Source organism: Puma concolor, chromosome B4 (assembly GCF_028749965.1).
Source record: "Puma concolor isolate L17-30 chromosome B4, mPumCon1.1.hap2, whole genome shotgun sequence".
Taxonomy (NCBI): Eukaryota; Metazoa; Chordata; class Mammalia; order Carnivora; family Felidae; genus Puma; species Puma concolor.
Genome location: NC_141673.1, coordinates 101716962 through 101744330, shown reverse-complemented (window position 1 = coordinate 101744330; position 27369 = coordinate 101716962). Strand labels below are relative to the sequence as shown.

The 27369-nt window shown below is 42.3% G+C and overlaps 2 protein-coding genes and 1 non-coding gene across 8 annotated transcripts in view; 2 read left to right on the top strand and 1 right to left on the bottom strand.

The window, feature by feature from the left end:
- Positions 1 to 6490: 6490 nt before the first annotated feature.
- MRPL51 (mitochondrial ribosomal protein L51) lies at positions 6491 to 8023 on the bottom strand. Of its 2 annotated transcripts, XM_086714243.1 has the most exons (4): positions 7879 to 8023; positions 7439 to 7533; positions 7245 to 7355; positions 6491 to 6794 (listed from the first exon to the last, which is right to left on the bottom strand). In XM_086714243.1, exons 2-4 carry the CDS (start codon positions 7515 to 7517, stop codon positions 6598 to 6600), a joined length of 387 nt encoding a protein of 128 aa, XP_086570369.1. In that variant the 5' UTR covers positions 7518 to 7533; positions 7879 to 8023; the 3' UTR covers positions 6491 to 6597. The 2 variants fall into 2 exon arrangements, with proteins under 2 accessions (XP_086570369.1, XP_086570368.1); XM_086714242.1 differs by lacking the exon at positions 7879 to 8023 and having other exon boundaries at positions 7439 to 7696.
- Positions 7778 to 27369, top strand: part of NCAPD2 (non-SMC condensin I complex subunit D2) — a 31334-nt gene continuing 11742 nt past the window's right edge. For 2 of the 5 annotated variants that reach the window (XR_015253849.1, XM_086714231.1), the window contains exons 1-13: positions 8109 to 8572; positions 9589 to 9738; positions 18095 to 18170; positions 18436 to 18494; positions 18977 to 19155; positions 19467 to 19609; positions 21735 to 21862; positions 21935 to 22058; positions 22232 to 22379; positions 23322 to 23519; positions 23855 to 23989; positions 24087 to 24174; positions 24267 to 24447. Coding sequence is in view for 4 of the 5 variants with exons in the window: in XM_086714231.1 (XP_086570357.1) it covers positions 9612 to 9738; positions 18095 to 18170; positions 18436 to 18494; positions 18977 to 19155; positions 19467 to 19609; positions 21735 to 21862; positions 21935 to 22058; positions 22232 to 22379; positions 23322 to 23519; positions 23855 to 23989; positions 24087 to 24174; positions 24267 to 24447 (1586 nt within the window). In the remaining variant the exon portion in view is untranslated. Of the gene's footprint in view, positions 7919 to 8108; positions 8573 to 8600; positions 8660 to 9588; positions 9739 to 18094; positions 18171 to 18435; positions 18495 to 18976; positions 19156 to 19466; positions 19610 to 21734; positions 21863 to 21934; positions 22059 to 22231; positions 22380 to 23321; positions 23520 to 23854; positions 23990 to 24086; positions 24175 to 24266; positions 24448 to 27369 lie in introns of those variants that run through there. The other 3 variants (XM_086714233.1, XM_086714232.1, XM_086714234.1) reach the window with 3 other exon arrangements.
- LOC112868048 (small nucleolar RNA U85) lies at positions 18572 to 18900 on the top strand. The gene has a single exon (XR_003224243.1). It is a non-coding gene; the product is annotated as a small nucleolar RNA U85 (small nucleolar RNA).

The window sequence follows — 27369 nt, the reverse complement described above, 5'->3', positions numbered from 1 at the left end:
AAAATTATAAACATAAATAAATACATAATAAATAATTGAAAAATAATATGAACAAGTATTTAACAGTTCCGATGGGATATATGGAAAAAAATTAGAGCTAGATACATAGAAAATTATACAAAAGAAAAAGAGGCAATTAACTTGAGAAAAAAAAAGTTAAATAAGAAATAGAAGTTACTTTACATTTATGTCAATTGATTTTCAACAAGGGTGCCAAGACCATTTAATGGGGGAAAGAATAGTCTCTTCAACAAATGCTGCTGGACAACTGGATGTGAACATGCAAAAGAATGAATTTGGATGGCTACCTCCCACCATACACAAACATTAAATCAAAATGTATCAAAAAATTAAATGTAAGAGCTGAAACTATATAAGTCTTAAAAGAAAACATAGCTATATGTCTTCATGACCTTGGATTAAGCAATGATTTCCTAGATATGATAACAAAAGCACAAACCGCAAAAGGAAAAATAAACAGGGCATCAGCAAATTATGAAACTTTTGTGCTTCAAAGAACGTGATCAAGACAATGAAAAGAATTCACAGAATCAAAGAAAATATTTGCAAATCAGATATCTGATATGGTAATTGTATCTAGGATATATAAAGGACTCTTCCAACTCAATTATAATTTTAAAAATTTGAAAATGGACAGAGGATCTAAATAAACATTTCTCAAAAAGAAGATAAGCAAATGGCCAATAAAGCACAAGAAAAATGCTCTATATCATTAGCCATCAGGGAAATACAGATCAAAGCCACAGTGAGACACTACTTTATGCCTACTAGGATGGCTATAATGAAAAACCAACAAAGAATACCAAATGGTGACAAGCCTGTAGAGAAAGTAAACCTTCATACACCACAGGTAGAGATACAAAATAATGCAGCCAATTTGGAAAAGAGTTGGCAGTTCCTCAAATAGTTAAACATAGAGTTACCATAGAGTGACCCAGCAACTCCACTCCTTGGTTTATACCCAAGAGAAATGAAAATGTCTACACAAAACCTTGTTACACAAATGTCCATGGCAGCATTTTTCAGAGTAACCACAGGGCACCTGGATGGCTCAGTTGGTTAAGCATCTGGCTCTTGACTTCGGCTCAGGTCATGATCTCATAGTTCATGAGTTCAAGCCCCACATCAGGATCCACACTGACAGTGTGGAGCCTGCTTGGGACTCTCTCCCTCTCTCTCTTCCCCTCCCTATTTGTGCTCTCTTTCTCTCGCAAAATAAACTTAAAAAAACAAAAAACAAAAAGAATAACCAAAAAGTAAAAACAACCTAGATGTCCACCCACTGATGAATGGATAAATATGAGGTGGTATATCCATACAATGGAATATTATTCAGTAATGAAAAGGAATGAAGTACTAATATATGTTACAACATGGATGAACCTTGAAAGCACTATGCTAAATTTAAAAAGCCAGTCACAAAGGATGAAATCTGGTATGATTCCATTTAAGATGAAACATCCAGAATAGGCAAGAATGTATAGGGGCAGAAAGTGGGTTTGTGGTTGTCTAGAACCAGGAGGGAGGGGGAATTGAGGGTGACAGTTAAGGGGCATAGGATTTCGTTTTGGAGTAGTGATGAAAATGTTCCAAAATGATGATGGATGTACAACTCTGTGAATATACTAAAATCCATTGGATTGGTTGAATTGTATCTCGATAAAGATATGGAGGTTTTATTGTTTAAATGTTTTTCTTTTTTTAAATGATTATTTATTTTTGAATGAGAAATTGGGGGAGGGACAGAGAGAGAGGGAAACGGAGGATCTGAAGTGGACTCTGAAGTGCTCACAGCAGAGAGCCCCATGTGGGGCTCAAACTCATGAACCACGAGATCATGACCTGAGCCACTCAGATACTGAAACGACGGAGGCACCAAAGCGCCCCAAGATACAGAATTTTTAAATAAGAAACACTAGTTATCCCCCAGTACACCAAGTAGTAAACAATATTTACATAGTCCTAATAATGTAAATACTGTCTACTGATTTAAGCCAAAATGCTGATAAAACTATGATGAAGAGGAATGGGGAAAGGGCTACAAGAAAGGAGAGGATTGCAGAGTGTAAATCCAGTTTCCTGACAAGATAACTAATAGAGGCCACTGGCTTCCTCTTCAAAAATCAAACCTGGAGAATCTATAGAAGCTATAAGGAATCATGAATTTCAAGAACTAACAACAGAAGCACAAGAATGTCTTGGGGACACCAAAGACTATTGTTATGGGTTGAATTGTGTTCTTCAAAAATTTTTATATTGAAGTCCCAAGGCACCTGGCTGACTTGGTTTGTAGAGCATGTGAATCTTGATCTCAGGGTTATGAGTTCAAGCCCACACTGAGCAGAGATTATTTAAAAATAAAATGTTTAGGGGAGCCTGGGTGGCTCAGTCAGTTAAGCACCCAACTTCAACTCACGTCATGATCTCACACTCCGTGAGTTCAAGCTCTGCGTTGGGCTCTGTACTGACACTGTGGAGCCTGCTTGGGATTCTCTCTCTCTTCTTCTCTCTCTGCCCCTCCCCTGCTCACGCTCTCTCTCCCTCAAAATACATAAATCAACATTAAATATGTTTTTAAAAGATTCCTGTTTTAGACAATGAAAATCATATCGTTTGTAAATGATCACAATTTGATAAATATTTTAAAAATGATCATAATTTGATCTCTATTCTTTCAACCCTCATATCCACTCTTTTTTTCTTTCTTTCCCTTTCTTTCTTCCTTTCTTTCTTGACATTCACTAGGACTTTCAATACTAAGTTAAAGTGCAACAGGAATGGTACACATCCTTGTCTTGTTACTAATCTTTTTTTTTCTTTTTAAAACATTTATTTATTTAAATTCAACTTTGTTGGGGCGCCTGGGTGGCGCAGTCGGTTGAGCGTCCGACTTCAGCCAGGTCACGATCTCGCAGTCCATGAGTTCGAGCCCCGCGTCAGGCTCTGGGCTGATGGCTCAGAGCCTGAAGCCTGTTTCCGGTTCTGTGTCTCCCTCTCTCTCTGCCCCTCCCCCGTTCATGCTCTGTCTCTCTCTGTCCCAAAAATAAATAAACGTTGAAAAAAAAAAATTAAAAAAATAAAAATAAAAATAAATTCAACTTTGTTAACATACAGTATAGTATTTGTTTCAGGAGTAGAACCCAGTAATTCATCACTTACATATAACACCCAGTGCTCATCCCAACAAGTGCCCTCCTTAATGCCCATTACACATTTAGCCCATCCTCCCACCTGTCTCCCCTTCAGCAATCCTCAGTTTGTTCTCTGTATTTAACAGTCTCTTATGTTTTGCCTCCCTCTCTGTTTTTACCTTATTTTTCCTTCCCTGTCCCTATGTTCATCTGTTGTTTCTTAAATTCCACATACAAATTAAATCATATATTTGTAAAAAAAAATCATATATTTGTCTTTTTCTGACTTATTTAGCTTATTATGTCTTATTACAGATCTTAAAGGGAATGCATGTCCATTAAATATTTGTGGTTGATCTCTAGTATGTAATCTTTACCAAGTTAAAGAAATTTCCTCCTGTTCCTAGCTTAACAGGTTTTTTATTTTAAATCATTGGGCTAAATCTTCATCTTTCATAACAGGAAGCTAATAAAGTCTAAAGCTGATAAATCATAAAGAGCAGTGGGGCATATTGTTTCAAATTATGATAATAAATACCAAAATATTTCAAAGAAGTGAGAGCCTTTCATTCTAGGAAGCTAATTTGGAGGGTAGACAGGTGAAGCAGGGGACTTTTTGTCACACGACTTTCCCTTCTTTTTAATTAACTATACGCATGCATTACTTTGATTTTCTAAAAATAAAGCTTAATTTAGAAATAAATCAAGTCTCCTACACCATTTTAAAAATTGAGATATAATTCATATACCATATGATTATATAGTATACAATTGTTTTTTAGTGTATTCACAAGGTCGTGCAACCATCACTGCTAATTCCAGAACATTTTTACCATCCCTAAAAGAGCCTTGTATCTGTTAGCAGTCATCTCTCATTCCCTATCCCTTATCCCATTCCCTGGCAATAACTAATCTACTTTCTGTCTCTGTAGGTTTGCCTATTCTGGACATTTGATATGAATACAATACAAGCCTTTTATGACTGCCTTCTTTGGTTTATTAAAGTGTTTTCACGGTTCATTCATGTTGTTAGATGTATCAGTACCTCATTCTTTTTTATGGCTGAATAATATTCCATTGCATGAATATACCACATTTTCTGTATCAGTTGATAGACATTTGCTTTGTTTCTTCTTTTTTGCTATTATGAATAACAATGCTATGAACATTTATGTACCACTTTTTGTATGAACATGTTTTCATTTCTGGTGGGTATATACTTAGGAGTGGATTTGCTGGGTCATATGCACCACTGATCACTCTTCTCTTCCCCACTTGAAATGTTCTACCACTTATTTCTTTGCTGAAATCCAGCCTCTTCTAGGAAGCCTCTCCTGATTAGACCAAATACAATCTCTTATTTAGATCATTTATCACCAGTGGTTTCTAAACACGGTTAATGAAAATCGCCTGAGGGATTTTACAATCAGAATTATCTAAAATTAGGAGTCATGCTTTGAAAAAGTAAAAGGCTGGAAACAATCTAAATATCTATCAAAATGGAACTAGTTAAATCATTATGGTATAGAATGTGAGGATATAAAACAATCCAGGTTGTATTAAGTGAATAAGCAAGGTATAGAACGGTGTATATAGAATCCTCTTTTCATTAAAAATAAAAACTAAAAATAAATAGAATCCTCTTTTCAAAAGGAGATATACAGTTAATACATGATTATACATGTACAGTTTATGTCCAAAGGACTAAAAAAAAAAAATAGTGGTTGCCTCTGCAAAGCACAAAAAAAAAACAGGCCGTGAGAATACTCTTTACCTGATTACCCTTCAGTAATTTAAAAAATTTCCATTGTATGCATTTTTTTAATGTATTTTTTATTTATTTTTTTTTTCAACGTTTATTTATTTTTGGGACAGAGAGAGACAGAGCATGAACGGGGGAGGGGCAGAGAGAGAGGGAGACACAGAATGTGAAACAGGCTCCAGGCTCTGAGCCATCAGCCCAGAGCCCAACGCGGGGCTCGAACTCACGGACCGCGAGATCGTGACCTGGCTGAAGTCGGACGCTTAACCGACTGCGCCACCCAGGCGCCCCTTTAATGTATTTTTTAAAAAAGTAGTTGTGCAAGACTCAGCTCAGCTCTACAGATCACAAATCTTTGGGGGCAGGGACCCGGCTTTTGAAATCGTGAAACTACCAACGTGATTCTGATGATCAGTCAGGCTTAGTATGCAAACCATTCACATGGTACTTAATACCTCATATTAAAGTGTACATGTGAGGGGTGCCTGGGTGGCGCAGTCGGTTAAGCGTCCGACTTCAGCCAGGTCACGATCTCGCGGTCCGAGAGTTCGAGCCCCGCGTTGGGCTCTGGGCTGATGGCTCAGAGCCTGGAGCCTGTTTCCGATTCTGTGCCTCCCTCTCTCTCTGCCCCTCCCCTGTTCATGCTCTGTCTCTCTCTGTCCCAAAAATAAATAAAAAACGTTGAAAAATAAAAATTAAAAAAAAATAAAGTGTACATGTGAGAATATATCTTTATCCCCTAACTAGGAAACCATGTTATCTATTACATTTTTTCTTGCATTTCTCAACTTAGAAAAAGTATCCAATATTTTTGATGAAAATAATGAACAAGCATAATTTTGTTACATTTCATTCCAGTGTGAAAATGTTTTCAAACATACATTTAAGATAACAGCATTATGAAGCAGTAAGAAATTACCACTTTCAATACATGAAAAGCTAAATGTCAAAAAGTGCCAACAATTTCCTTTTTCTTTTTTTTTTTTTAAAGTTTATTTATTTTGAGAGCAGGGGAGTGGCCAAGAGAATCTCTAGCAGGCTCCACGACGTCAGCGCAGAGCCCCATTAGGGGCTCAATCTCATGAACTGTGAGATCAGGACCTGAGCAGAAATCAAGAATCCAAGGCTCAACCAGTTGAGTCACCCGGGTGCCCCGTTTCTTTCTTTTTTTTTTTTTTTTTAATGTTTATTTATTTTTGAGAGAGAGACAGAGAGACAGAGAAAGACAGAGCATGAGTAGAGGAGGGGCAGAGAGAAAGGGAGACACAGAATCCAAAGCAGGTTCCAGGCTCCAAGCTGTCAGCACAGAGCTGGATGCGGGGCTGGAACCCACGAACCACAAGATCAATGACCTGAGCTGAAGTCAGACACTTAACTGACTGAGCCACCCAGGCGCCCCCACCCCCTTTTCTTTTTTAAAGGCTAAAAATATAGCTAGTCTGCAATGGGCAAGTGCTGAAGTCCAAACCTAAGACTTATGGATGGATGAGCCAGAGTTCATAGTCTACTTGAATGAATAAAAGTAGCATCTAGAGTAAAATAAAATGTAAGAGTAAAATAAAGAGCAGATAACAGATTCCAAAGAAGCCCCATTTTATTAGAGAGCATACAAATCCCAAAGGGAAAAGTACTGTTCCCCCCCCGTGACAGATGTGTCTCTTCCACAGTTCCCAGCTTTCTCTTCTACCGGTACTTTCCATGTCTGTTAAAGTGTTTGTAGAGGTAGCTGATGCGTTTGTTAAGGTTGTGCAGGTCATCAAGGAACATTCGATTTCCAACCATTTTCTTCTTTCTGATACAACGTTGCAATTCATTCCCCTTCCAGCCTCTAAGCCATCTGGGGCCCCTGATCAGTTCTTTGGGGTGCATTTCAAAGTCTCCTGTGTAATGTGAGAGAACACGTTAGTTCCCAGACAAGAGGCAACGAACACAGCCTCCACCAGCTAAGCCTTCAGCATGCAGTTGCATTTTCCTGAGCTGCGTCTACAGACAAGCAGCACCTACACGATCAAGAGCACAGACCCTGGAGCCAGACTGCTTGTGGTTCAAATTCTGGCACTGCCATTTACTAGCATTGGAAAAAAATCACTTAACCCCTCTGTGCTTCAGTTTCCTTACCTGTAAACTGAAAAAACAAAAAACAACCCTTACTGTAAGGATTAATACATGTAGTGCACTCAGAACAGCGTCAAAAACAACCAGAATACGCACGTTAAGTGTCGGCTCTTATTACTGAGCATGGTACCATTCGTACACTTGGGGGGGGGGGGGGGAGATAATCTTACGTGAAAAATTACTCTGAAATTCTGTACCACGGAATCGAATCTTACCCAGGATCCCGATGTTGTCATACACCCCGAACATAGCCCTCTTCTCGTTCCAACGATCAACCACTTTGGGAGGCGGGAGGGTGAGCCTTACATGGAACATTCCGGGAATACCTAGGGACGGGGAAGAAAGGGAATGAGTCTGAGCCGCTTACTGACAAGCAGTTCTCAGGGCAATTTCTACATCAGCCACTTACCCAGAGAGAAGCTTCTGCAGGATAGGGGCACCCGGCCCCATAGGACCCTGCCTGCCCCCAAAGAGAGGCTCCCTGCCATTGCTCTCGTCTCTTCCCTTACAACAGCAACCACACAAGCATAAGAGTAGGGTCACACGTGACCTTCGAGGAGCTGACAGGGACCTTCCGCGCCAGCCTCACAGGACACTAGACGGAAGGAGCCATCTTGGGTCTCATCGAGGTACCTCCCGCAGCCAGACCCGTCTTGGCTCCTCCTTCCCCAGCCACAAACCCCACCCTCCAAGTTCCGGTGTACAGAGGCCTTGAAACCCCTCCCTCCCTTCCCACCCCGCCCAGGTGCTTCCGGTTCGCCCGCCGAAGTCTTGGAGAGTCGGAAGAGTAGAGGGATTCATTTCGTCGTTGCCCAGGACGCCCCAAAACTGAATTTCGAGGAAACTCACTCTTTCCTGGGGGCGTCCCTCAACTGTGAGGGAGATGAAGGTGCAAACTCCGGAACCCAAAACCTCTTTTTCTGTGCCTCACAGCAGTATTGTGTTGTAGCTGTATTTATTATCCCTTTTCTACTGGGGAGGAAGTCTGAGGCGCAGAGAGTGAAGTGACCTGCTGGACGTCACATAGAGGAGATGGCGGAACATGGATTAGAGCCTAAACCTTTTAACTCCCGGCTTGGACTTGCCTTCTGCCCCGGGGGGGGGGGGGGGGGGGGGGAGGGGCGGGGCGGTGACTGAGTGGGTCACTAGCCCAAGGGCGCTATCACCGCCTAGCTTGAAAGGGCGGCAGAATGAGGCAGCCGCGAGACGAGGGGAGGCGGGCAGGGGATCTAGACCCTGCCCCGCCCCTGGCGGCGCGTCTGGCTTCCAGGCTCCTGAGATGTGATTGGCGGGTCTCTGCAGAGAGTGACGCGATTGGCCTCCTAACGGCGGTTGAGATTTGAACTCCACCTTTGTGGCTTTGCCCGCGCGGCGCCTGGCTCAGAGGCGGGTTTTTGCCTCCGCCTGCCGGGGATTGGCCGGTTTCTCTGCCCGCTTGAGTGCTGCGGTGCTGATTGGTGCGTATTGTGCAGTCCGTGTTTTTTCCTTCATTTCGGCCCCACGTCCTGAGTCGGAGGAGCGGCGGGTGAAGTTCTTTTCTGAGGTGTGGTGTTAATGGGCAGCGGGGAATGAAAGACTGGGAAGGTTGGGGATGGGGCAGTATGATGCGATATTAGGCGTAATTCTGGCGGTAAGATGTAGTAGAAACAGTAAGTTTTAACAGACCCGTGCGGAATATGGGCAAATCTCTTAACCTTTTTTTTTTTTTTTTAGCTTCAGTTTCCTCATCTGTAAATAGGGTTGTGTTATCATGCATTCCATGAGATTGGCATTCGAAGAACTAGATCAGATATGATATATTCAAATAGCCTAATAAGAACGTGACACAGAGTAAACAGATGTTAAATGTTAATACTCTCCCATTCTGGAGCCAGGACACGCACTAGTCCATGCTGGCCCACTGCCCTAGCCTTGAGTGAGGCCTTCTCTCAGTGCATAAAAATGGAAATGTCCGTTAAAATGGAAATGCTAACTTGATGCATTGATTTGCCACTTTGTATTTTTTTTAATGTTTATTTATTTTTGAAGGAGAGAGAGACAGAATGTGACGGGGGGGGGGGGGGTGGCAGGTGGGCAGAGAGAGAGGGAGACATAGAATCTAATGCAGGCTCCAGGCTCTGAGCTGTCAGCACAGAGCCCGATGCGGGGCTCGAACCCACAAACCACCAGATCATGACCTGAGCGGAAGTCGGACGCTCAACCGACTGAGCCACCCAGGTGCCCTGCCACTTTGTATTTCTTTAAACATTCTCATGTCTTTTGACTCATTTGATCCTCAGAGCAACTTTGCAAAATAATCAGATTAGTAACTCTGTTGTGCAGATGAGGTTCAGGGGGGTAAGTGACATAACCAAATAGCAGAGTCACAACTAGAATTAGATTCTGGACTAGAATCCTGGACTAGTCCAGGGTTGCCTCACATCCTCTTAAGATAACGTTACCGCCGTGGTATAAGTTTGATATAAGCGTCATATATCTGAGGGTGGAGGAATAATAGAACCAGATTAAAAAGACAGTCCTTAGATATAGATCTTGATCTGTTTGCTGTTTGGTTTCCAGCCCTGTGAGCCAGTGGGAGAAAGATGTGTCCCCAGCTGTATGAGTTCCATCTGCCTTTAGCCCCAGAGGAGTTGTTGAAAAGTGGAGGAGTGAATCAGTATGTAGTGCAAGAGGTGCTGTCCATCCGACATCTTCCAGCACAGCTTAGAGGTAAGACTTTGTAGCGGCTACTGTGCCTGGCCCTTCAAAACAGCCATCTCCCATGTAATTATATTATTGGCCTTTTGCACTACACTGCTAAGCTCCATGCGGGGAAAGAACCCATCTTTCCTATTCATGGTTTTCTTCCTAGCATTGCTTGGGATGTATTACATGAAGAGTATCCACATTGACCTCCTTTTCTCAATCATTCAAAAAACAGTCTTGGTGTATGCAGCTACTCTTTGGAGAAAAACTTATTTTAGATCTTTACCTCTTACCATGTGCCAAAACTAAGTTCTGATGGATTTAAAAGTTACAGGAAAAGGTAGCTTTCTCAGAATGTATGGGACTTGACCTGACCTGTTTCAGGTAGTACTTTTTTAGAGTCTAGATCTCTTGTTTCCAGGGGTGTGCAATAATAAGAAAAAAAATATGTACACCTACAACACTGAACAGTATATGCACAATACAGTTATCTGTTGAAACCTACAGATGAACAAGGCAATTTATACATTATCACTAAGACCTTGTAATGTCACTATACTTCTTGGAAGTGGTCTTTCAAGTTGTTTTAGAGAGGTACATAGAGTAGAGATTAAGATTCTGGAGCCAAGCTATCTGAATTTGAATCCTGGCTCTACCACTCTCACCTTAGACAAGTTACTTATTCTGTCTGTACCTGTTTCCTCATCTGTTAAGATAGGGATAATAGCCTACTTCATTTATTATCTTCTGTAACAAGAAGGGTTGGTTAATGCAGCAGCTTGATAATTTAACTCCAGCTTGTCTCCTCTTGGCCATGATGGTTGCTAGATGCCAGCTCCTTGCTCTTATGTACAGAAGTAGTATACTTCTTTCTTTTTTTAAAACTTTACCAGAAGCCTCCCAACAGACCTAGCCAGAATTGGATTTTGCCTATTTCCCTGAACTAATTACTGATAAGGGATACAGATTTACCCAGATTGTCTAAATTGATAAAGATTATTATCTAGGAGCCTCCCTAAACCCAGACATATCACCATTTGGTAAGCGAAGAACGCAGAGTGTGGAGGTCAACCAGTAGCTGGCAAGTCAACAGAATCCACTATGGTGGAGATAGACTATTCTCTCCATATAGTGTTGATATATGCGTCACCAATTGCACAGGCTGCACAGTGTAGTAAATTGTTCTTCAGTTATTATAATGCATCATTTTTTAAATGAATAATTACTCACTTTAAGAGTTCTTTTTATAATAATTGCATTGCTTTTGGTGTTTAGAACCCTAACTATAAGTTCTATAAGATCAAATCATTTCCTTTTTCAATAAGTATTTACTGACGATACACTATCAGACACTGTTCTGGGTCCTGGGGACACAACAGTAAACAAAACAGGCAAGTTGACAAAGTTCTTTCTCTCAAGGTTCTCAACAAGGAATAAATAAATAAGGACTATGTCAGATGGCTATAAGTGCCAGGGAGAAAAGTAAGCAGGATAAACAAAATATGGTGTGGCAGGGTAGGAAATGCATTTTATGTTGGATGATCAGTGAAGGCTTGCTGATCAGTGACATTTGAGCAGAGGCCTTAAAAGTGAAGAAGTAAATTATGCAGATAGTTCTCATAGGCCTTCTAAGCAGAGAGAAAAGCCAGTGCCAAGGCTCGGAGGTGGGAAAATGCCAATATGGTTGGAGTGGGGTAAGCTAGGTAAAGATGTCAGATGAGAAGTGGTCCAGGTTATTCTAGAGTCTTGCTCCTTACACTGTGGCCTTCAGACCAGCAAATTAGAATCATGATTTAGGAATTTATCAGAAATCCAAAAAAAAAAAAAAAAATGAAATCCAAGATAAAGACCCATCCCAGAACTACTGAATCAGAAAATCCGTTTTTTAAGAATATCCTTAGGTAATTCAGATGCACATTTAAGTTAGAGAAGCACTAATCTGGAGTCTTGTAGGTCATAATAAAGATTTAGCTTCAGTGTGAACACAGGAATGGCACAGTCTGACATTTTAAAAGTATCACTATTGTGTTGAATAGTGTGAGGGGCAAGGGAAGAAGCAGGAGACTCATTGAGAGGGTAATACAGTAGTACCAGGTAGCTTGCCTTGCCTGGGGTGATAACAGTAGAGGTATTCATAAAAAGTTAGGTTCTGAATAGATGTTTTTGCCTTTTAATATTTTTTATTTATTTTTGAAAGAGAGAGTGCAAGCGAGCGAGGGTCAGAGAGAGGCAGGGACAGAGGATCTGACGCAGGGTCCATGCTAACAGCAGTGAGCCCAATGCGGAGCTCAAATTCAAGGGCTATGAATCATGACCTGAGCCGAAGTCGGACACTCAACAACTGAGCCACCTAGGCACCCCAGGTTCTGAATAGATGTTAAAAGTAGAGCCAACAGGATTGTTGATGGATTGGCTGGGATTTACAGGGTTAGAGAAAGAATCTAGGATGATTACAAGGTTTTTGGATCCGAGCAACTAGAAAAATGGAAGTACCATTTACTGAGATGGGGTAACTTATGAGAGGAGCAGCTTTGGGCTGTTGGTTGTAGAATTGTGGAGTTTGGGGGAGAGGTGCCCGCTACAGCTATATGTTTGGGGTTTAATGTTGAGCATGTAGAAGGCCATTTAAAGCCATGAAATTTGAGTGTAGATGGAGACAAAAAGCAGTTTAGAGATGCAAGAGCTGAGACAGCCCAGTATTTAGAGGCTGGAAAGATGAGAAAGAACCAGTAGGAGAAACTGAGGACCAGTCATTGAGGCAGAAAGTGAACAAAGGCACTAAACGGAGGCTAAATTAAGAGATGTTTCAAAAAGAAGTGGAGAGCTCAACTGCAAACTAATTACTGGACTTCACAATGTGGTGATTGGGGAAAGCGGTTTCAGAGGAGTAGTGGGGGCAAAAGGCTAATTGAAATAGGTGGGTTTATGAGAAAATGGGAAGACAGTTTAGATAACTTTCTGATTGTTTTGCTTTCATGAGTAACAGAGAAATGAGGTGATGATGGAGGAGGAGGTAGAGTTGAGGGAGGATTTTTTGTTTATTTTTTTATTTTGAGAGAGAGAGGAAGAGCAGGGGAAGGGCAGAGAGAAGGAGAGAGAGATAATCCCAAGCAGGCTCCATGCTGTCAGCACAGAGTCCATCGTGGGACTGGATTCCACAAACTGAGATCATGGCCTGAGCCAAAATCAAGAGTCAGAGACTTAACTGACTGAGCCACCCAGGCTCCCCGGGAGGATTTTTTATAAGATGGGTGGCATTACATGTGTATGTACTGAATGGAAGCTATCAGAGAAGGTTAGGTTGATGATGCAAGAGGGAGAGGGGACAGATTGTTGGAGCAGTATCTTTAGTAGGTAAGAGAGTGTGTAATCTGGTGCACAGAGGGAGGAGATGGTTTTACTAGAGGGTTGGGACAGTTTATCTGCAGTAGCAAAAGAAAAGACAGAGTAGCTGGGCACAGATGCACGTAGTGAGGGGAAATACAGATCTTGGGGCAGCTGGAAGTTCTCTTCTATGTGCTTCTTAATGTTTATTTTTGAGAGAGAGAGAGAGAGTAGGGGAGGGGCAGAGAGAGGAAGAAACAGAATCTGAAGCCAGCTCCAGGCTCCGAGCTGTCAACACAGAGCTCGACATGGGGCTTGAACCCACAGACTGCATGATCATGACCTGAGCCAAAGTTGGCTGTTTAACCAACTGAGCCACCCAGGTGCCCCTCTTCTGTGTGATTCTATTTTCTCAGTGAGATAGGAAGTGAAGCCTTTAACTGAGAAGGAATTGGGGAAGAAGGCCTTGATCTTATGAGCAGAGGAAAGGTGTGAAATAATTGCCTAGAAGAAGGTGAAGAGGCCTGGGAATTTCTAACAGGCTTACCAAGAAATACTAAGGGCCCACTTGAGATTAATGGTCATAAGTTTAAAGTAAGAATAGTTAGTATGATTGTATATTTTTGTCAAGCCATTTTTATTTGTATGATTACATGAATGAAGTAAGCAGGCAGTTGAATTTAATCCAGGTTTGCCAAGGGAGTAAATGTGAATTTTAGTGGAAAAAATTAGAAATATCATATTGTCTAACAATAGGGGCACCTGGCTGACTCAGTAGAGAATGCTACTCTTGATCTCAGGGTCCTGAGTTCAAGCCCCACATTGGACACGAAGCCTACATTATAAAGAAGAGAGGGACACCTGGGTGGCTCAGTCGATTAAGCGTCCGACTTCAGCTCAGGTCATGATCTCAATGCTCATGAGTTTGAGCCCCATGTCGGGCTCTGTGCTGACAGCTTAGAGCCTGGAACCTGCTTTGATTCTGTGCCTCCCTCTTTCTCTACCCTCCCCAGCTCACACTCTGTCTCTGTCTCAAAAAATAAACATTAGAAAAATAAATTTAAAAAAAAAAGATATAATGTCTAATGATAGAGGAATAGTAAGTTAATTAAGATATATATATGATGGACTATTATGTGACCATTAAAATTATTTACGAAGGTTTTATAATATGCTTATTGTAAAATTAAGTTTTATTTATTTATTTGGAGAGAGAGAGTGGGGGACAAGCAGAGAGAGAGAGAATCCCAAGCAGGCTCCACGCTCAGCACAAGAGCCCAATGCAGGGCTCAATCCCACAACCCTGGGATCATGACCTGAACCAAAATCAAGAGTCGGATGCTCAACTGCCTGAGCCACCCAGGCACCCCATAATATTAAGTTTTAAAAAGCAGAACAGAGAAGTGAGTATGTGATATGACCTCAACAGCAGAAATACTAAGCATAGGAAAGAGGTGGAAAAAAGTTAGCCAGATGTTAATTGCTGTGTATTTCTCTTTTCCATTTTTCTATATTTTCCAGATTACAGAAGGAAGTTTGTAAGAGTGATAAATAGCTGGAGTGCCTGGGTGGCTCATTCGGTTAAAGCATCTGACTCTTGATTTTGGCTCAGGTCACGATCTCACAGTTCATGGGATTGAGCCCTGCATCAGGCTCTGCGCTGGTAGTGCAGAGCCTGCTTGGGATTCTCTCTCTCCCTCTGTGTCTCCCTCTCTCTCTGCCTCTTCCCTGCTTGCTCTCTCTCTCTCTCTCTCTCTCAAAAAATAAATAAATAAGCTTTTAAAAAAGAGAGTGATAAATAAATTACATATACTGAGTTACACTGTGTGCTAAGTATTATTCTGACTGCTTCACAGGATTATTTCTACTTAACCTTTACCAAAAAATTCTGAAAAGCCCTATGATGTGCAATCTTGTATTATTCCTCACTTAGAGAAGAGGAAACAGACTTAGTAAGCTAAGTAGCTTGGCCTGGTAAATGTTCAAGCCGGATATAAACCTAAATTAGCAGTCTGACTCTAGACTAGATCAGTAGGTAATGCTTCAAAGAATTAAACAGATATATGGACCAAGAAAATCATTAGTTGTAATAAAAAAAAAAATAGGTAGTTGGTAATATTTGAGAGAATATTTGTTAGGTTGATAAATCCCACAAACAGATCAGGAAATTGAAAGAGGAGACACAATTTAAAAGGGATATCCACGTGCCCCTAGGTAGCTCATTCATCCGACTTCAGCTCAGGTCATGATCTCATGCTTCGTGAGTTTGAGCTCTGAGTCAGGCTCTGTGCTGACAGCTTGGAGCCTAGAGCCTGTTTCTGATTCTGTGCCTCCCCCTCTGTCTGCCCCTCCGCCACTTGCGACTCTGTCTTTCTCAAAAATAAATAAATCTTAAAAGGGATATGATAGCAAAGTCAAATGAAAGGCATTGAGTGTTTTTGTTTTGTTTTAAAGAAGGGAGTCCTGGGGCACCTGTGTGGTTCAGTCAGTTGAGTGTTTGACTTGATTTTGGCTCAGGTTGTGATCTCAGGGTTTGGTTGGTGGGTTGGAGCCCTGTGTCAGGCTCTACAGTGGCGGTGCAAAGCCTGCTTGGGATTCCCTGTCTCCCTCTTTCTCTGCCCCTCCCCCATTCATGCTCTCTTTCTCTCAAAATAAATTAAACTTTAAAACATAAAAGTATAAAGGAACTCCTCAGTGGCTCAGTCAGGTTAAGCGTCTGACTTCGGCTCAGGTCATGATCTCATGGTTTGTGAGTTCAGGCCCTATGGTGGGCTCTGCACTGACAGTTCAGAGCCTGGAGCCTGCTTCAGGTTCTGTGTGTGTGTGTGTGTGTGTGTGTGTGTGTGTGTGTGTCTCAAAAGTAAACATTTTTAAAAAGTTTTTAATAAATAAATATATAAAGAAGGGAGGCCTGAGCATGCTGGCAGAATAAGAGCAGTTCCTGGACAGGATAAAACCAAAGGTGAAACAGAGGAGACACATCTTTGGGGCAGTGGGACAGGTTAGCTTTTCTCTTGAGACTCCAGCAAAAAATGGGAAGATGTTGGCAGAGAGGTTTGTTGATAGGGAAGAAGGATTACAAAAGAGCTTGTGCTTTGTGTCTCATTCTTTTTTTTTAATTATACTTTGAATGTTTATTTTTTATTGAATCTTAAAATTGTCTCTCTCCCTCTGCCTCTCTCCCCCACTTGGGCTCGCTTGCTGTCTCAAATTAAAAAAAAAAAATGTAATTGTGTATATACTCTAGAAGAAAGAACTTTACACAATTATTGTAAGCTGAGTTAGTAAAATATTTTTTATAGGAATATGGGTTAGCAATTCTAAAACTGCTTTATGTGTATACTAGGGTTAAGTAAAATATGTAAATTAACTCATTTTTAATATATAAACAGATCAAAACAGATAGGTATGTATGTATATACACGTACATGTCCTGCTATTCTCTACTGAGAGGACCTAAAACCAATGATACAGTGCAATAGCAGTAAGCTTAACTAGTGCCTAGAACTTGGTTTCTACATGCCATACTTCCACAAAAGAAATGAGGACTCTGTTGAGAATGGTTGATTGCAGAACTGGGCCAAGGAAAGTACAAGATGAGCCTGGAACATCTTATACCAGGAAGTAAGAGAGCAAAAGTGAAGGGACCACGTTGAAAAGACTGCAGGCAGGCCAAGTTGAAGGACCTCCCAGTGGTCAAGCATGGGATCATTTAAGCAACAAAATAAATAGTAGTAGGAATGCATTAAAATGGAATAAAGGAAATAACCGTGAGTCTATTCCAATTTGAATAAATAACCAGAGGGAAAGGGACAGCTCATCCTTAGAGTGGCATTCCCATTAGTAAGTGTAGAAGGAATGATGGAGATAGAAAAATCACCATATAGGGGCACCTGGCTGGCTCAGTCGGCAGGGCATACAACTCTTGATCTCGGTTGTAAATTCGAGCCCCATGTTGGGTATAGAGATTACTTTAAAATCTTTTTAAAAAGAAAGAAAGAAAAAAGAAAAGTCAAAGTGTTTACTAACACCTCAGTAATAACTGTGGCAGGCAAGAATCATGGACAGATTCGTGGGCAAAATGTGAGGAGAAACAAGATATTTGTACATTTTCAAAGTATCTCCGGGGCGCCTGGGTGGCGCAGTCGGTTGAGCGTCCGACTTCAGCCGGGTCACGATCTCGCGGTCCGTGAATTCGAGCCCCGCGTCGGGCTCTGGGCGGATGGCTCAGAGCCTGGAGCCTGTTTCGGATTCTGTGTCTCCCTCTCTCTCTGCCCCTCCCCCGTTCATGCTCTGTCTCTCTCTGTCCCAAAAATAAATAAACGTTGAAAAAAAAAAAATTTAAAAAAAAAAAATTTCCAAAGTATCTCCCTAACAAGATACTTATTTGCTGCAAAAGAGGAAAATAGTAACTTTACAGAGGAGATGGCTGGCGAACACTAGCAGGTAATCAAGGTTAACATAGTAATAAGACATTGATACCATGTACTTCTTGGTGTGATGCTTTGATAGGAGGCTCCCTTCTGTGGTCATTCTGCCAAAAATACATAACCTCAATCTAATCATGAGAAAATAGCAAACAAACCCAGACTGAGGGACATTGTACAGAATAACTGAATACTATACTTCAAAAGTGTCAAGATTGTGAAACACAAAGATGGGAGGAGACTAAGGAGACATGACAACTGAATGCATTGTGGGATCCTGGATTGGATCCTGGACCAGAAAAAGGACATAAATAGAAGAACTAACAATTCAGATAACGTCTGTAGATTCATTAATAGCATTGAGTTCATGTTGATTTCTTATAGACTCTTGTACTGTGGTTATAGAAGATGTTAACATCATCAGAGTGAATCAGTACAAGAACTCTGTATTGTTTTTGCCACTTTTTGTCATTTCACAATTAAAAAAACCATAATAGGTTACATTGAAATGAACTGTCTCTTTTTGGTATTCAAGCAGTAAAAGTGATTAACTGGATTTTCTGCCATGAATGGAATTTACCAACAAGGCATCTCCCCTCTGTGTTGATTCGTTTCTTTCATCTTTGTAGCATTTCAGGCTGCCTTCCGAGCTCAGGGGCCCCTGGCAATGCTGGAGCACTTTGATACTGTCTACAGCATTCTACAGTAAGTAGAACGCATCTGGCTGGTGCCATAAGAACTAGCGGCTGTTTACCTTAACGTTGCATGTTAGTCCTGAAATTCCAAATTATAGGTTCACTGATAAAGGTTCGGGGTGCTGATAATTCTACTAATGAGCATTGACCCCAACTTCACACCAGTTGAGCAATTTCACAGATGTGTTTAAGTCTTAGATTCTTCAGGTTTGATCTGATCTAGAATGGGCTCTGCAGTTTCCTATCTCACCCCCCACACTTTCTTTCCCTCATAGTCACTTTCGAAGTATAGATCCTGGCCTCAAGGAAGATACTCTGGAATTCCTGATGAAAGGTGTTTATGGGTCAGGGGGTAGGGGATGGAAGGTGTTTGTTGTTGTCTGTTTGTTTACTGTTTCCTACATTTTATCAGCCACGTGATGATATCAAGGCTGTGGTGATTCAGTTGGTTTGGCTAAGCCCGGGGACCTTTGACCTATTAAGGTCTGTAATCTTGGTGGACAATACAGAGTTGTGTGTGTTCGCTGTAAGGGCAGACCAACAAGAAATATTTCCTACTTTTGAACTGCCTCTCTTTAATAGAGGTAGTTCTTCCAGTTGCCAAGGAGAAACTGAGGTAGCTGGCCTGAGAGAGTGGGGACAGGGCGTGTTCAGCGTGTCGGGGTCAGGGGTCCCAAAGGACTTGGCTTGTGTTGTGGCCACTGAGAGATGAAACACAGATCTTTGGTAATCTGATGGCTGCTGATGCTGGGTGTTTGGAAGCCAGAGCAGATGAGGAAAGTGAACAAAGCCGACTCCGGACTTTGCCCCTTGCAGTGGTATCCCGTCATTCCCAGGAACTTCCCACTGTCCTGGATGATGCAGCTCTGAGTGTGTCAGATAGGAGCGCCCACCTAAATGCCCTCAAAATGAACTGCTATGCTCTGATACGCCTCGTGGAATCATTTGAGACCATGAGCAGCCAGACAAGCCTCATGGACCTGGACCTTGGGAAGGTAATTGGAGTTCCTGGCTCACTCAACATGGGGCCTGGGGAGATCAGGGGGTCAGTGGGAAAGAAGAGAATCCAACAATTCTGGGAATCCTGTCTGTCCTTTTTTAGGATTTATGAGGAAGTACTCAAAAATATCACAGTATATCCTGCCCTGACAAGGAGCTCTTTTATATTTTACAATTTGTAATACATCTGCTGTGTTAGTTTCTACCTTATCTCAATACTGGACAGTTTGGGCACTCAGACTAGCAGATTTTGACCTGATTTGTCTTCCTTATTTTTCCCTAAATGTATGCATGATCCTTTTTTTAGGGGAAGAAAACCCGGGCCAAGGCCGCCCACGGCTTTGACTGGGAAGAAGAGAGGCAACCAATTCTTCAGCTTCTAACACAGCTGCTCCAGCTGGACATTCGTCACCTGTGGAACCACTCAATAATTGAAGAGGAATTTGTCAGGTCGGTGGTTAAGATGGTCATAGTGAACTGTGAGGAACGAGGGCTCTGTTGCTAGATATGTCTTCTTTCTGAATACTTCATTTCATGCCTCACTTCTGTATGTAAGACATAGAAGTATACTCATAACATAGAATTGTTAGTAAGTAGATAACTGTTAGAAACTGCCATGGGTTTCTTATCTTTAATGCCCATTTGCTCATTCATGACATAGTATTTATTGAAAATCTCTTGGCTGCATGGCTGGTATTGCAGGCACTAGAAACATAAGTTTCTGCCCTCTTAGAGTTTATATTATAGAGCAGAAGATGATTTTTAAAGTAAGTAAAATACATGGTTTGTTTTATACTTTATGATTGTGGAGAACAATAGAGGAGGGGATGGGGAGTTTGATGGAAGAGAGTTGTGATTTCTTTGAGAAAGAAACAGCATGCGGGGGAGGGACAGAGAGAGAGAGAGGGAGAGACAGAATCTGAAGCAGGCTCCAGGCTCAGCTGTCAGCACAGAGCTCAATGTAGGGCTTGAACTCACAAGCCATGAGATCATGACCTGAGCTGAAATTGGGTGCTCAACTGAGCCACCCAGACGCCCCCGAGAGTTGTGATCTTAAATCAGCTGTTCTAGCAAGGCCTTTTTGAGGTGGTGACATTTGAGCAAAAACCCAGAGGAGGCCGTATGAGGCACGAGAATATGGAGGAATAAACAAGGGTGAGGAACGGAACAGCAGGTACAAAAACCCTGAGGAAGGCATATATCTGGCATGTACAGGTGGTAGCAGTGAGGCGAGAGACATGGCAGCTGAGCAGGTGAAAGGGATAGGCTGTGAAATCCCAGAAGCAGTGGGGAGCCAACTGTGCAGATCCTTGGCCATCATGGTGACTTTGCATTTTCTCAGAGTGAGATGGGGCCACTCAAGGGTTCTGAGCAGGGCAGTGACGTGGTCTGACTAGGGCTTTAACAGGATCATCCTGGCTGTTGTGTTGAAACAGACTATGAAAGGAAAGGAAGAAAGCAGGAGACCAGTTAGGAGGCTGTTGCAGTAACTTGGGCAAGAGATGATGGTAGCTTAGACCCAAGAGTGGCAGTGGATATGGGGAGAAGTGGATGGACTCTGTACTTTTTTCCCTAAGGTAGAGCTTATAGGATAATCTGACAGAGGTGTATGAAGTTTGAGGGAGAGTTCAGTCAAGGATGACTCACTCAGGGTTTTGACCTGAGCTTTCAGAATAAACATAAAAAGAGGCAGGGGTGGATGCTTGGTTGGCTCAGGGAGCTAAGCAGCTGACTCTTGATTTCGGCTCAGATCATGACCTCACGGTTCGTGAGTTCAAGCTCCACATTGGGCTCCGCATTGACAGCATGGAGCTTGCTTGCAATTCTCTCTCTCTCTCTCTCTCTCTCTCTCTCTCTCTCTCTCTCTCTCTGCCCTTTCCCTGCTTCTTTCTCTTTCTTCTCTCAAATAAATAAACTTTTTTAAAATGCTTAAAAAAAAGAGTTCAAAGTTTGAATACAAAGAGAGGATACAAAGATTGAGGTCCTTATCAGACATCCAAGCAATGTTGTCTGATTCCGATGTTGAATGTGCAAGTCTGGAGCACGAGAGGGAGGTCTGAGATAGGGTACCCATTTGGGCAGTCAGTGTATTTATATAAATGGTATTTATGCCCCAAGTCTGAGATTACCAAATCAGTAAGCATAGCTAGAGGAGAGCAGAAATCCTTACTGTACTCTGGGGAAGGGAGTCTGGCATCTGGGAAGCCACATGAAGTGTGTTTCCAGGAGAAATGTGGTCAGCTGCATCCAGTGCACCTAAAAGGTCAACCAAGATAAGAACTGAATTAACCATGATGTTTAACCATGGGAAGTCATTGGTCACTTTCTCCTACCCTTTATCATCTATTTGGGTTCTGTATAAGTATAACTGGTTGAAGGTTGGTAATCTTGAAGGACAGAGCACCTATCTAGAGTCGGCAAAGCAAAGCACCTTGGTGTAGACGGTGATCAAAAGAATGAAGAAAGCTAGAAGACCCTGACTTTGGGGCAGGAGAAGGAGAATGAAAGCGGCAGGGCCCCAGTATAGATGAATCCACACAGCTGACTTCATCATCTCCCTCCCTCCTTTTCTCAGTTTGGTTACTGGCTGCTGCTACCGCCTCCTGGAGAACCCCACCATTAGTCACCAGAAGAACCGCCCCACCCGGGAAGCTATAACACGCCTGCTTGGTGTCGCCTTGACACGTTATAATCATATGCTCAGTAAGTTAGCCCTCTGCCTTGCCCCGCGGTTTCCATTTTGCCCGTAATTTCTCACGTGTAGTATTTCCACAGGTGCCACTGTGAAGATCATCCAGATGCTGCAGCACTTTGAACACCTGGCACCGGTACTGGTGGCGGCTGTGAGTCTGTGGGCAACTGATTATGGAATGAAGAGCATCGTGGGAGAGATTGTAAGGTGACTCTTGTCTAAGTTTCTGATTCTCATCTCCCTCAGGGGGAAGATAAAAGAAAGATTAGAAATGCGTTCTCTGTACATACTAGGTTTCTTTAGATTTTAGATAGCTGACTTCCCTTCCCTTACTGGGAACTGAATTATCTTGCTGTGGCTGTGCTTTCTTTCCTGCACAGAGAGATTGGACAGAAGTGTCCCCAGGAGCTGAGTCGGGACCCTTCAGGGGCAAAGGGCTTTGCAGCTTTTCTGACAGAACTAGCAGAACACATCCCAGCCATCCTGATGTCCAGCATGTGCATTTTGCTGGATCATCTGGATGGAGAGGTAAGTGGTCCCCTGGGAATCTCAGGTTCTTCTGGGAATTTTAAGGCTGTTTCTTATAACAAGAAGATGGCTTTCCCGTGAAGTCAAGGTGTCTAAGCATAACTTGGTGGCAGTTTCTTCCTACAGAGAAGCAGATAGAGTTTATTGACTAAAGAGCCATTTGTTAATCTCCATTTCAGTATCAACCGGTTTTATCCACGCCTGGTAAGGGGATGGCAATTCCATGCCTTAGGTCTAGTGAGAGTCACTCGGCCATCGTTCTGAGTCCCTTCCATTCATCAGGATGAAGCTCCTTCCATTCTTCCTACCATAGAGCTTGCCTGCACTCTCGGAACAGTTCCACTCTCAATTCTTTCTGCCTGGCTGCCTCCCGCACTGATGCAGGGCATCCCGGGTCAATGTCAAGGACAAAGATAGTCTCCTAGGTCATCTAGTGTGTTATAACTTCTTGTGCAAGATTCCATTCTCTGGCTCTTGGCCTGGTAAAAACCCCAACCCCTGTTCCTCACATTCTGCAGTGGACTTGCATGGCACCCTAGGGCTGACTTGTGCTTCTCTGTGTTTCATTCTTTTGTCAGTAAAATGCAAGAAGGAGAGTGGGAGGGAAGGGGGTGTTTTATTAGGATGGATCCAAGGCTTTGAAGCTTCAGATGAAAGGTAGAAATTAATGCTTTTTAAACGTATACAGATGTGATGAGCCTTATGGGAAAAAAATGGGGGTTCTTGTTTATTTTGTCCCTATATTCTCAAGCAGACAAGGCCCCTTCCATTGATCTCAGGAGTGGATACCTAGGCAACTGACCAGAAAAAGTCAGAGTGAAGCAAGCTTACCCTTAACTTAAGGCCTCACCTCTTCTTTGTGCCTGGACAGGCCCAAGAGTTTGGGGAAGGGAGAGTTAGCATTGGAGTGAGGAGCCTCAGACCAGACCACTTCTCCCGTAGAGTTACATGATGCGCAATGCTGTGCTGGCAGCTATGGCGGAGATGGTCCTGCAGGTTCTGAATGGTGATCAACTGGAGGAAGCAGCCCGAGACACCAGAGACCAGTTCTTGGACACCTTGCAAGCCCATGGCCACGACGTCAACTCCTTTGTGCGGAGCCGTGTTTTGCAGCTCTTTACCCGAATCGTCCAGCAGAAGGTGAATAGCCTTCTGCATGATAAAGACATAACAGTATTCTGTAGACAGGCTGGAGAAAAGAGGAATCCCGTGTCCCACAGAAGAGTCTAGAATTCACATTCTTACTACCAGTAATAAAGGTCTTCCTCTACCAAGGACAAGGATGCCTGGTTCCATTTAAGGACTATACTGTGTCTTAACCACGACAAAGAGTAACTATTTTATATCCCATAGAAAAGTTTCTTTAGAGTGAGTAGGTAGCTCACATATAGTGTACTTCAAGAACATTTTGAGTATGATGAACAGAATGGATGATGTGGTACGTGAGCTCATTCTTCTCTTCCTACCCCACATAGGCTCTCCCCTTGACACGTTTCCAAGCAGTGGTGGCCCTAGCAGTGGGACGTCTGGCAGACAAGTCAGTGCTAGTATGTAAAAATGCCATTCAGCTGCTGGCCAGTTTTCTTGCCAATAATCCCTTTTCCTGCAAGGTAAGTAGGCTTGATCTACCCAAAAGAGAAAGAATAAATGGAAACAGGAATGAAATTATGTGACTTAATGACCCTGATATTCATTTTACTTTGGTAGCTTAGTGACACTGACCTTGCTGGACCACTGCAGAAGGAAACCCAGAAATTACAAGAGATGAGGGCCCAGAGGCGAACTGCAGCTGCTTGTAAGTAGTTACTGTGTAGGAATCCTCACCCTAGACATCCTGTTCCCTGCCATCAGAAACTCCAAGAGTCTAAGTGAGACTTTCTCATTCAGCTGCAGTGCTGGACCCAGAGGAGGAGTGGGAAGCCATGCTGCCAGAGTTGAGGTCTACCCTGCAGCAGCTGCTAAAGCTTCCCCAGGAAGAAGAGGAGATTCCTGTGGTGATTGCTAGTACAGAGACCACCGAAGATGTGAAAGAACACATCCATCAGTTGCTTGCCAAGGCTAGTTACAAGTATGTGAAAGAGTGAGATTTTCTCTAATGATCTTTTTAGGTTTAGAGTTAACTTATTTATGTGTGTATGTAACTTATTTATGTGTGTATGTATGTATGTATTTATTTTTATTAAGTTTATTTACTTATTTTGAGAGACAGCATGGGCCGGGAAGGGGGAAAGAATAAGGTAGGGAGGGAGAGAGAACCCCAAGCAGGCTCCGCACTGTCAGCACAGAACCCGACGCAGGGCTCCATTTCACAGACCGTGAGATCATGACCTGAGCCAAAACTGAGTCGGATGCTTAACTGACTGAGCTACCCAGGCACCCCCATTGGTTTTTTTGTTTTGTTTTGCTTTTTTTAATGTTTTACCTATATTTGAGGGAGAAGGAGACATAGAACCTGAAGCCGGCTCCAGTCTCTGAGTCGTCAGCACAGAGCCCTGTGCAGAGCCCAGACTCACAACCTGTGAGATCATGACCTAAGCCAAAATTGGATGCCCAACGGACTGGGCCACCCAGGTGCCCCTAGAGTTAGTTAACTTTTTTTGTGTGTGTTTATTTATTTATTTTGAGAGAGTGTGTGTGGGAGCACAAGGGAGGAGCAGAGAGAGGGAGAGAGACAATCCCAACCAGGCTCTGCACTGTCAGCGCAGAGCCCAACATGGAGCTCGAACTCAAAACATGAGATCATGACCTAAGCTGAAACCAAGAATTGGACGCTTAACTGACTGAGCCACCTGGCGCCTCTAGAGTTAACTTTTGAGGAACAGTATTTCTTTAAAAGGAACTGCACTTGGGACAGCTGGGTGGCTCAGTCAGTTAAGCGTCTGATTGTCAATTTTAGCTCAGATCATGATCTTAAAGTTTGTGAGATGAAGCCCCACATTGAGGTCTGTTTTGACAGCATGGGATTCTCTCTCTCTCACTCTCTGTCCCTCTCACCCTCTCACTTGTGTGCGCATGCGCTCGCTCTCTCTCATAAAGAAAGAAAGAAAGAGAACAGAAAGAGAAAGAAAGAGAGAGAGAGAAAGAAAGAAAGAAAAGAAAGAAAGAAAGAGAACAGAAAGAGAAAGAAAGAGACAGAGAGAAAGAAAAGAAAGAAAGAAAGAAAGAAAGAAAGAAAGAAAGAAAGAAAAAGAAAAAAAGAAATCTTTTTAAAAGTCTTTAAAAAAACATCAGGGCACCTGGGTGGCTCAGTTGGTTAAGCGTCCAACTTCTGCTCAGGTCATGATCTTGTGGTTCATGAGTTCAAGCCCCACATCCAGCTCTCTGCTGTTAGCTCAGGGCCTGCTTCGGATCCTCTGTCCCTCCCCTGCTCACTTTCTCTCTCTCTCTCTCTCTCTCTCTCTCTCTCAAAAATAATAAAAGTCTTTAAAAAGTAAATAGGAGCACCTGGGTGGGACAGTCGGTTAAACATCTGACTCTTGATCTCAGCTTAGGTCATGATCTCACAGTTTATGAGTTCGAGCCCAGTGTCAGGCTCTGCGCTGATGCTGTGGAGCCTGTTTTGGATCGGGCTCCTTCTCTCTGGACCTCCCTTGCTTGTATGCTTGCTCTCGCTCTCTCTCTGTCTCTCTCTCTCAAAATAAATTTAAAAATTTTTGTTTAAATAAATGAAATGAACTGTACTTGGGGTATGCTGCCACCAAGTGATGGTAGGTGTTTTCATTATAATAATGGCCTGAACACCAGATTTATGCCAAAGGCACAGTCCACAATTAAGCATGCTTTTCTACTTTTACAAATGTTTAAAGAAACCATGAAAACAGCTAAATGTAAATAATATTATAATTAAATATGCAAAAGTTCTCCATTTGAAGAAGAAAGCCTGTAAGTATAATTCTAGTTGTATAATCTTAAATAAGTTGCTTAAATTTCCTTGGCCTCAGTTTCATTATTTGTAAAATAAGAAATTGATTAGGGGCGCCCAGCTGGTTCATTCAGTAGAGCATGCAACTCTTGATCTCAGGGTCGTGAGTTCAAGCCCCACATTGGGCGTAGAGCTTACTTTAAAAAGAAACAAACAGGGGCGCCTGGGTGGCGCAGTCGGTTAAGCGTCCAACTTCAGCCAGGTCACGATCTCGCGGTCCGTGAGTTCGAGCCCCGCGTCAGGCTCTGGGCTGATGGCTCAGAGCCTGGAGCCTGTTTCCGATTCTGTGTCTCCCTCTCTCTCTGCCCCTCCCCCGTTCATGCTCTGTCTCTCTCTGTCCCAAAAATAAATAAACGTTGAAAAAAAAATTTAAAAAAAAAAAAAATAAAAAGAAACAAACAAACAAAAAAACCTTTAAAAAAATAAAAGCCTTTAAAAAAGCAATTGACTAGATCATGTGGTCTCTAATTTCTTTCTACTAAATCCTGTGAGCTAATAAATAATATTAAACTCCATTAATCCTACTTTAATCTTGAAATCAGCCTCATTGTTAATCCTGACCTTGGAGAACAGATTTCTCCCAGTGTTTTTATGACTCTAGAACTTCAGGGCAGCTAGCAACAAAAGCCCTTCTAGCTATCAGCAGGTCTCCTTAAACCTCAGCCACAAGTTACTGATTTATTTCCTACCTAATTAGGCTGTTCAGAAAAGACTGAATGGAAGGTGGCTAGTTTGCTCTCCCTTATGTCTCTCTGGTGTCTTTATTTACTTTGCTAAGGTGTAAAAAGGTACTGTAATTTTATAACTGCTTCTTCTGCCTCCAACCATATTAGTATTTTCTCCTGTCAGTTAAAATAAAGATTTCTTCTCATGTTAAAGATGTCCCCTCCTCCTTCAGAAAACCTCAGCAGTCAGTGCTGGGTTATGGTCTTAATAAGTGAGGTATTTGATGCCAGTTAAATGTGTGTTAGAACAAAACTTCTTTTAAAAACTTTTTAACAGTTTAATAATAGTATTTTTTAGAACAGAAAATTACATTAAAAAATGAGCCTGGCTGGCTCAGTCAGT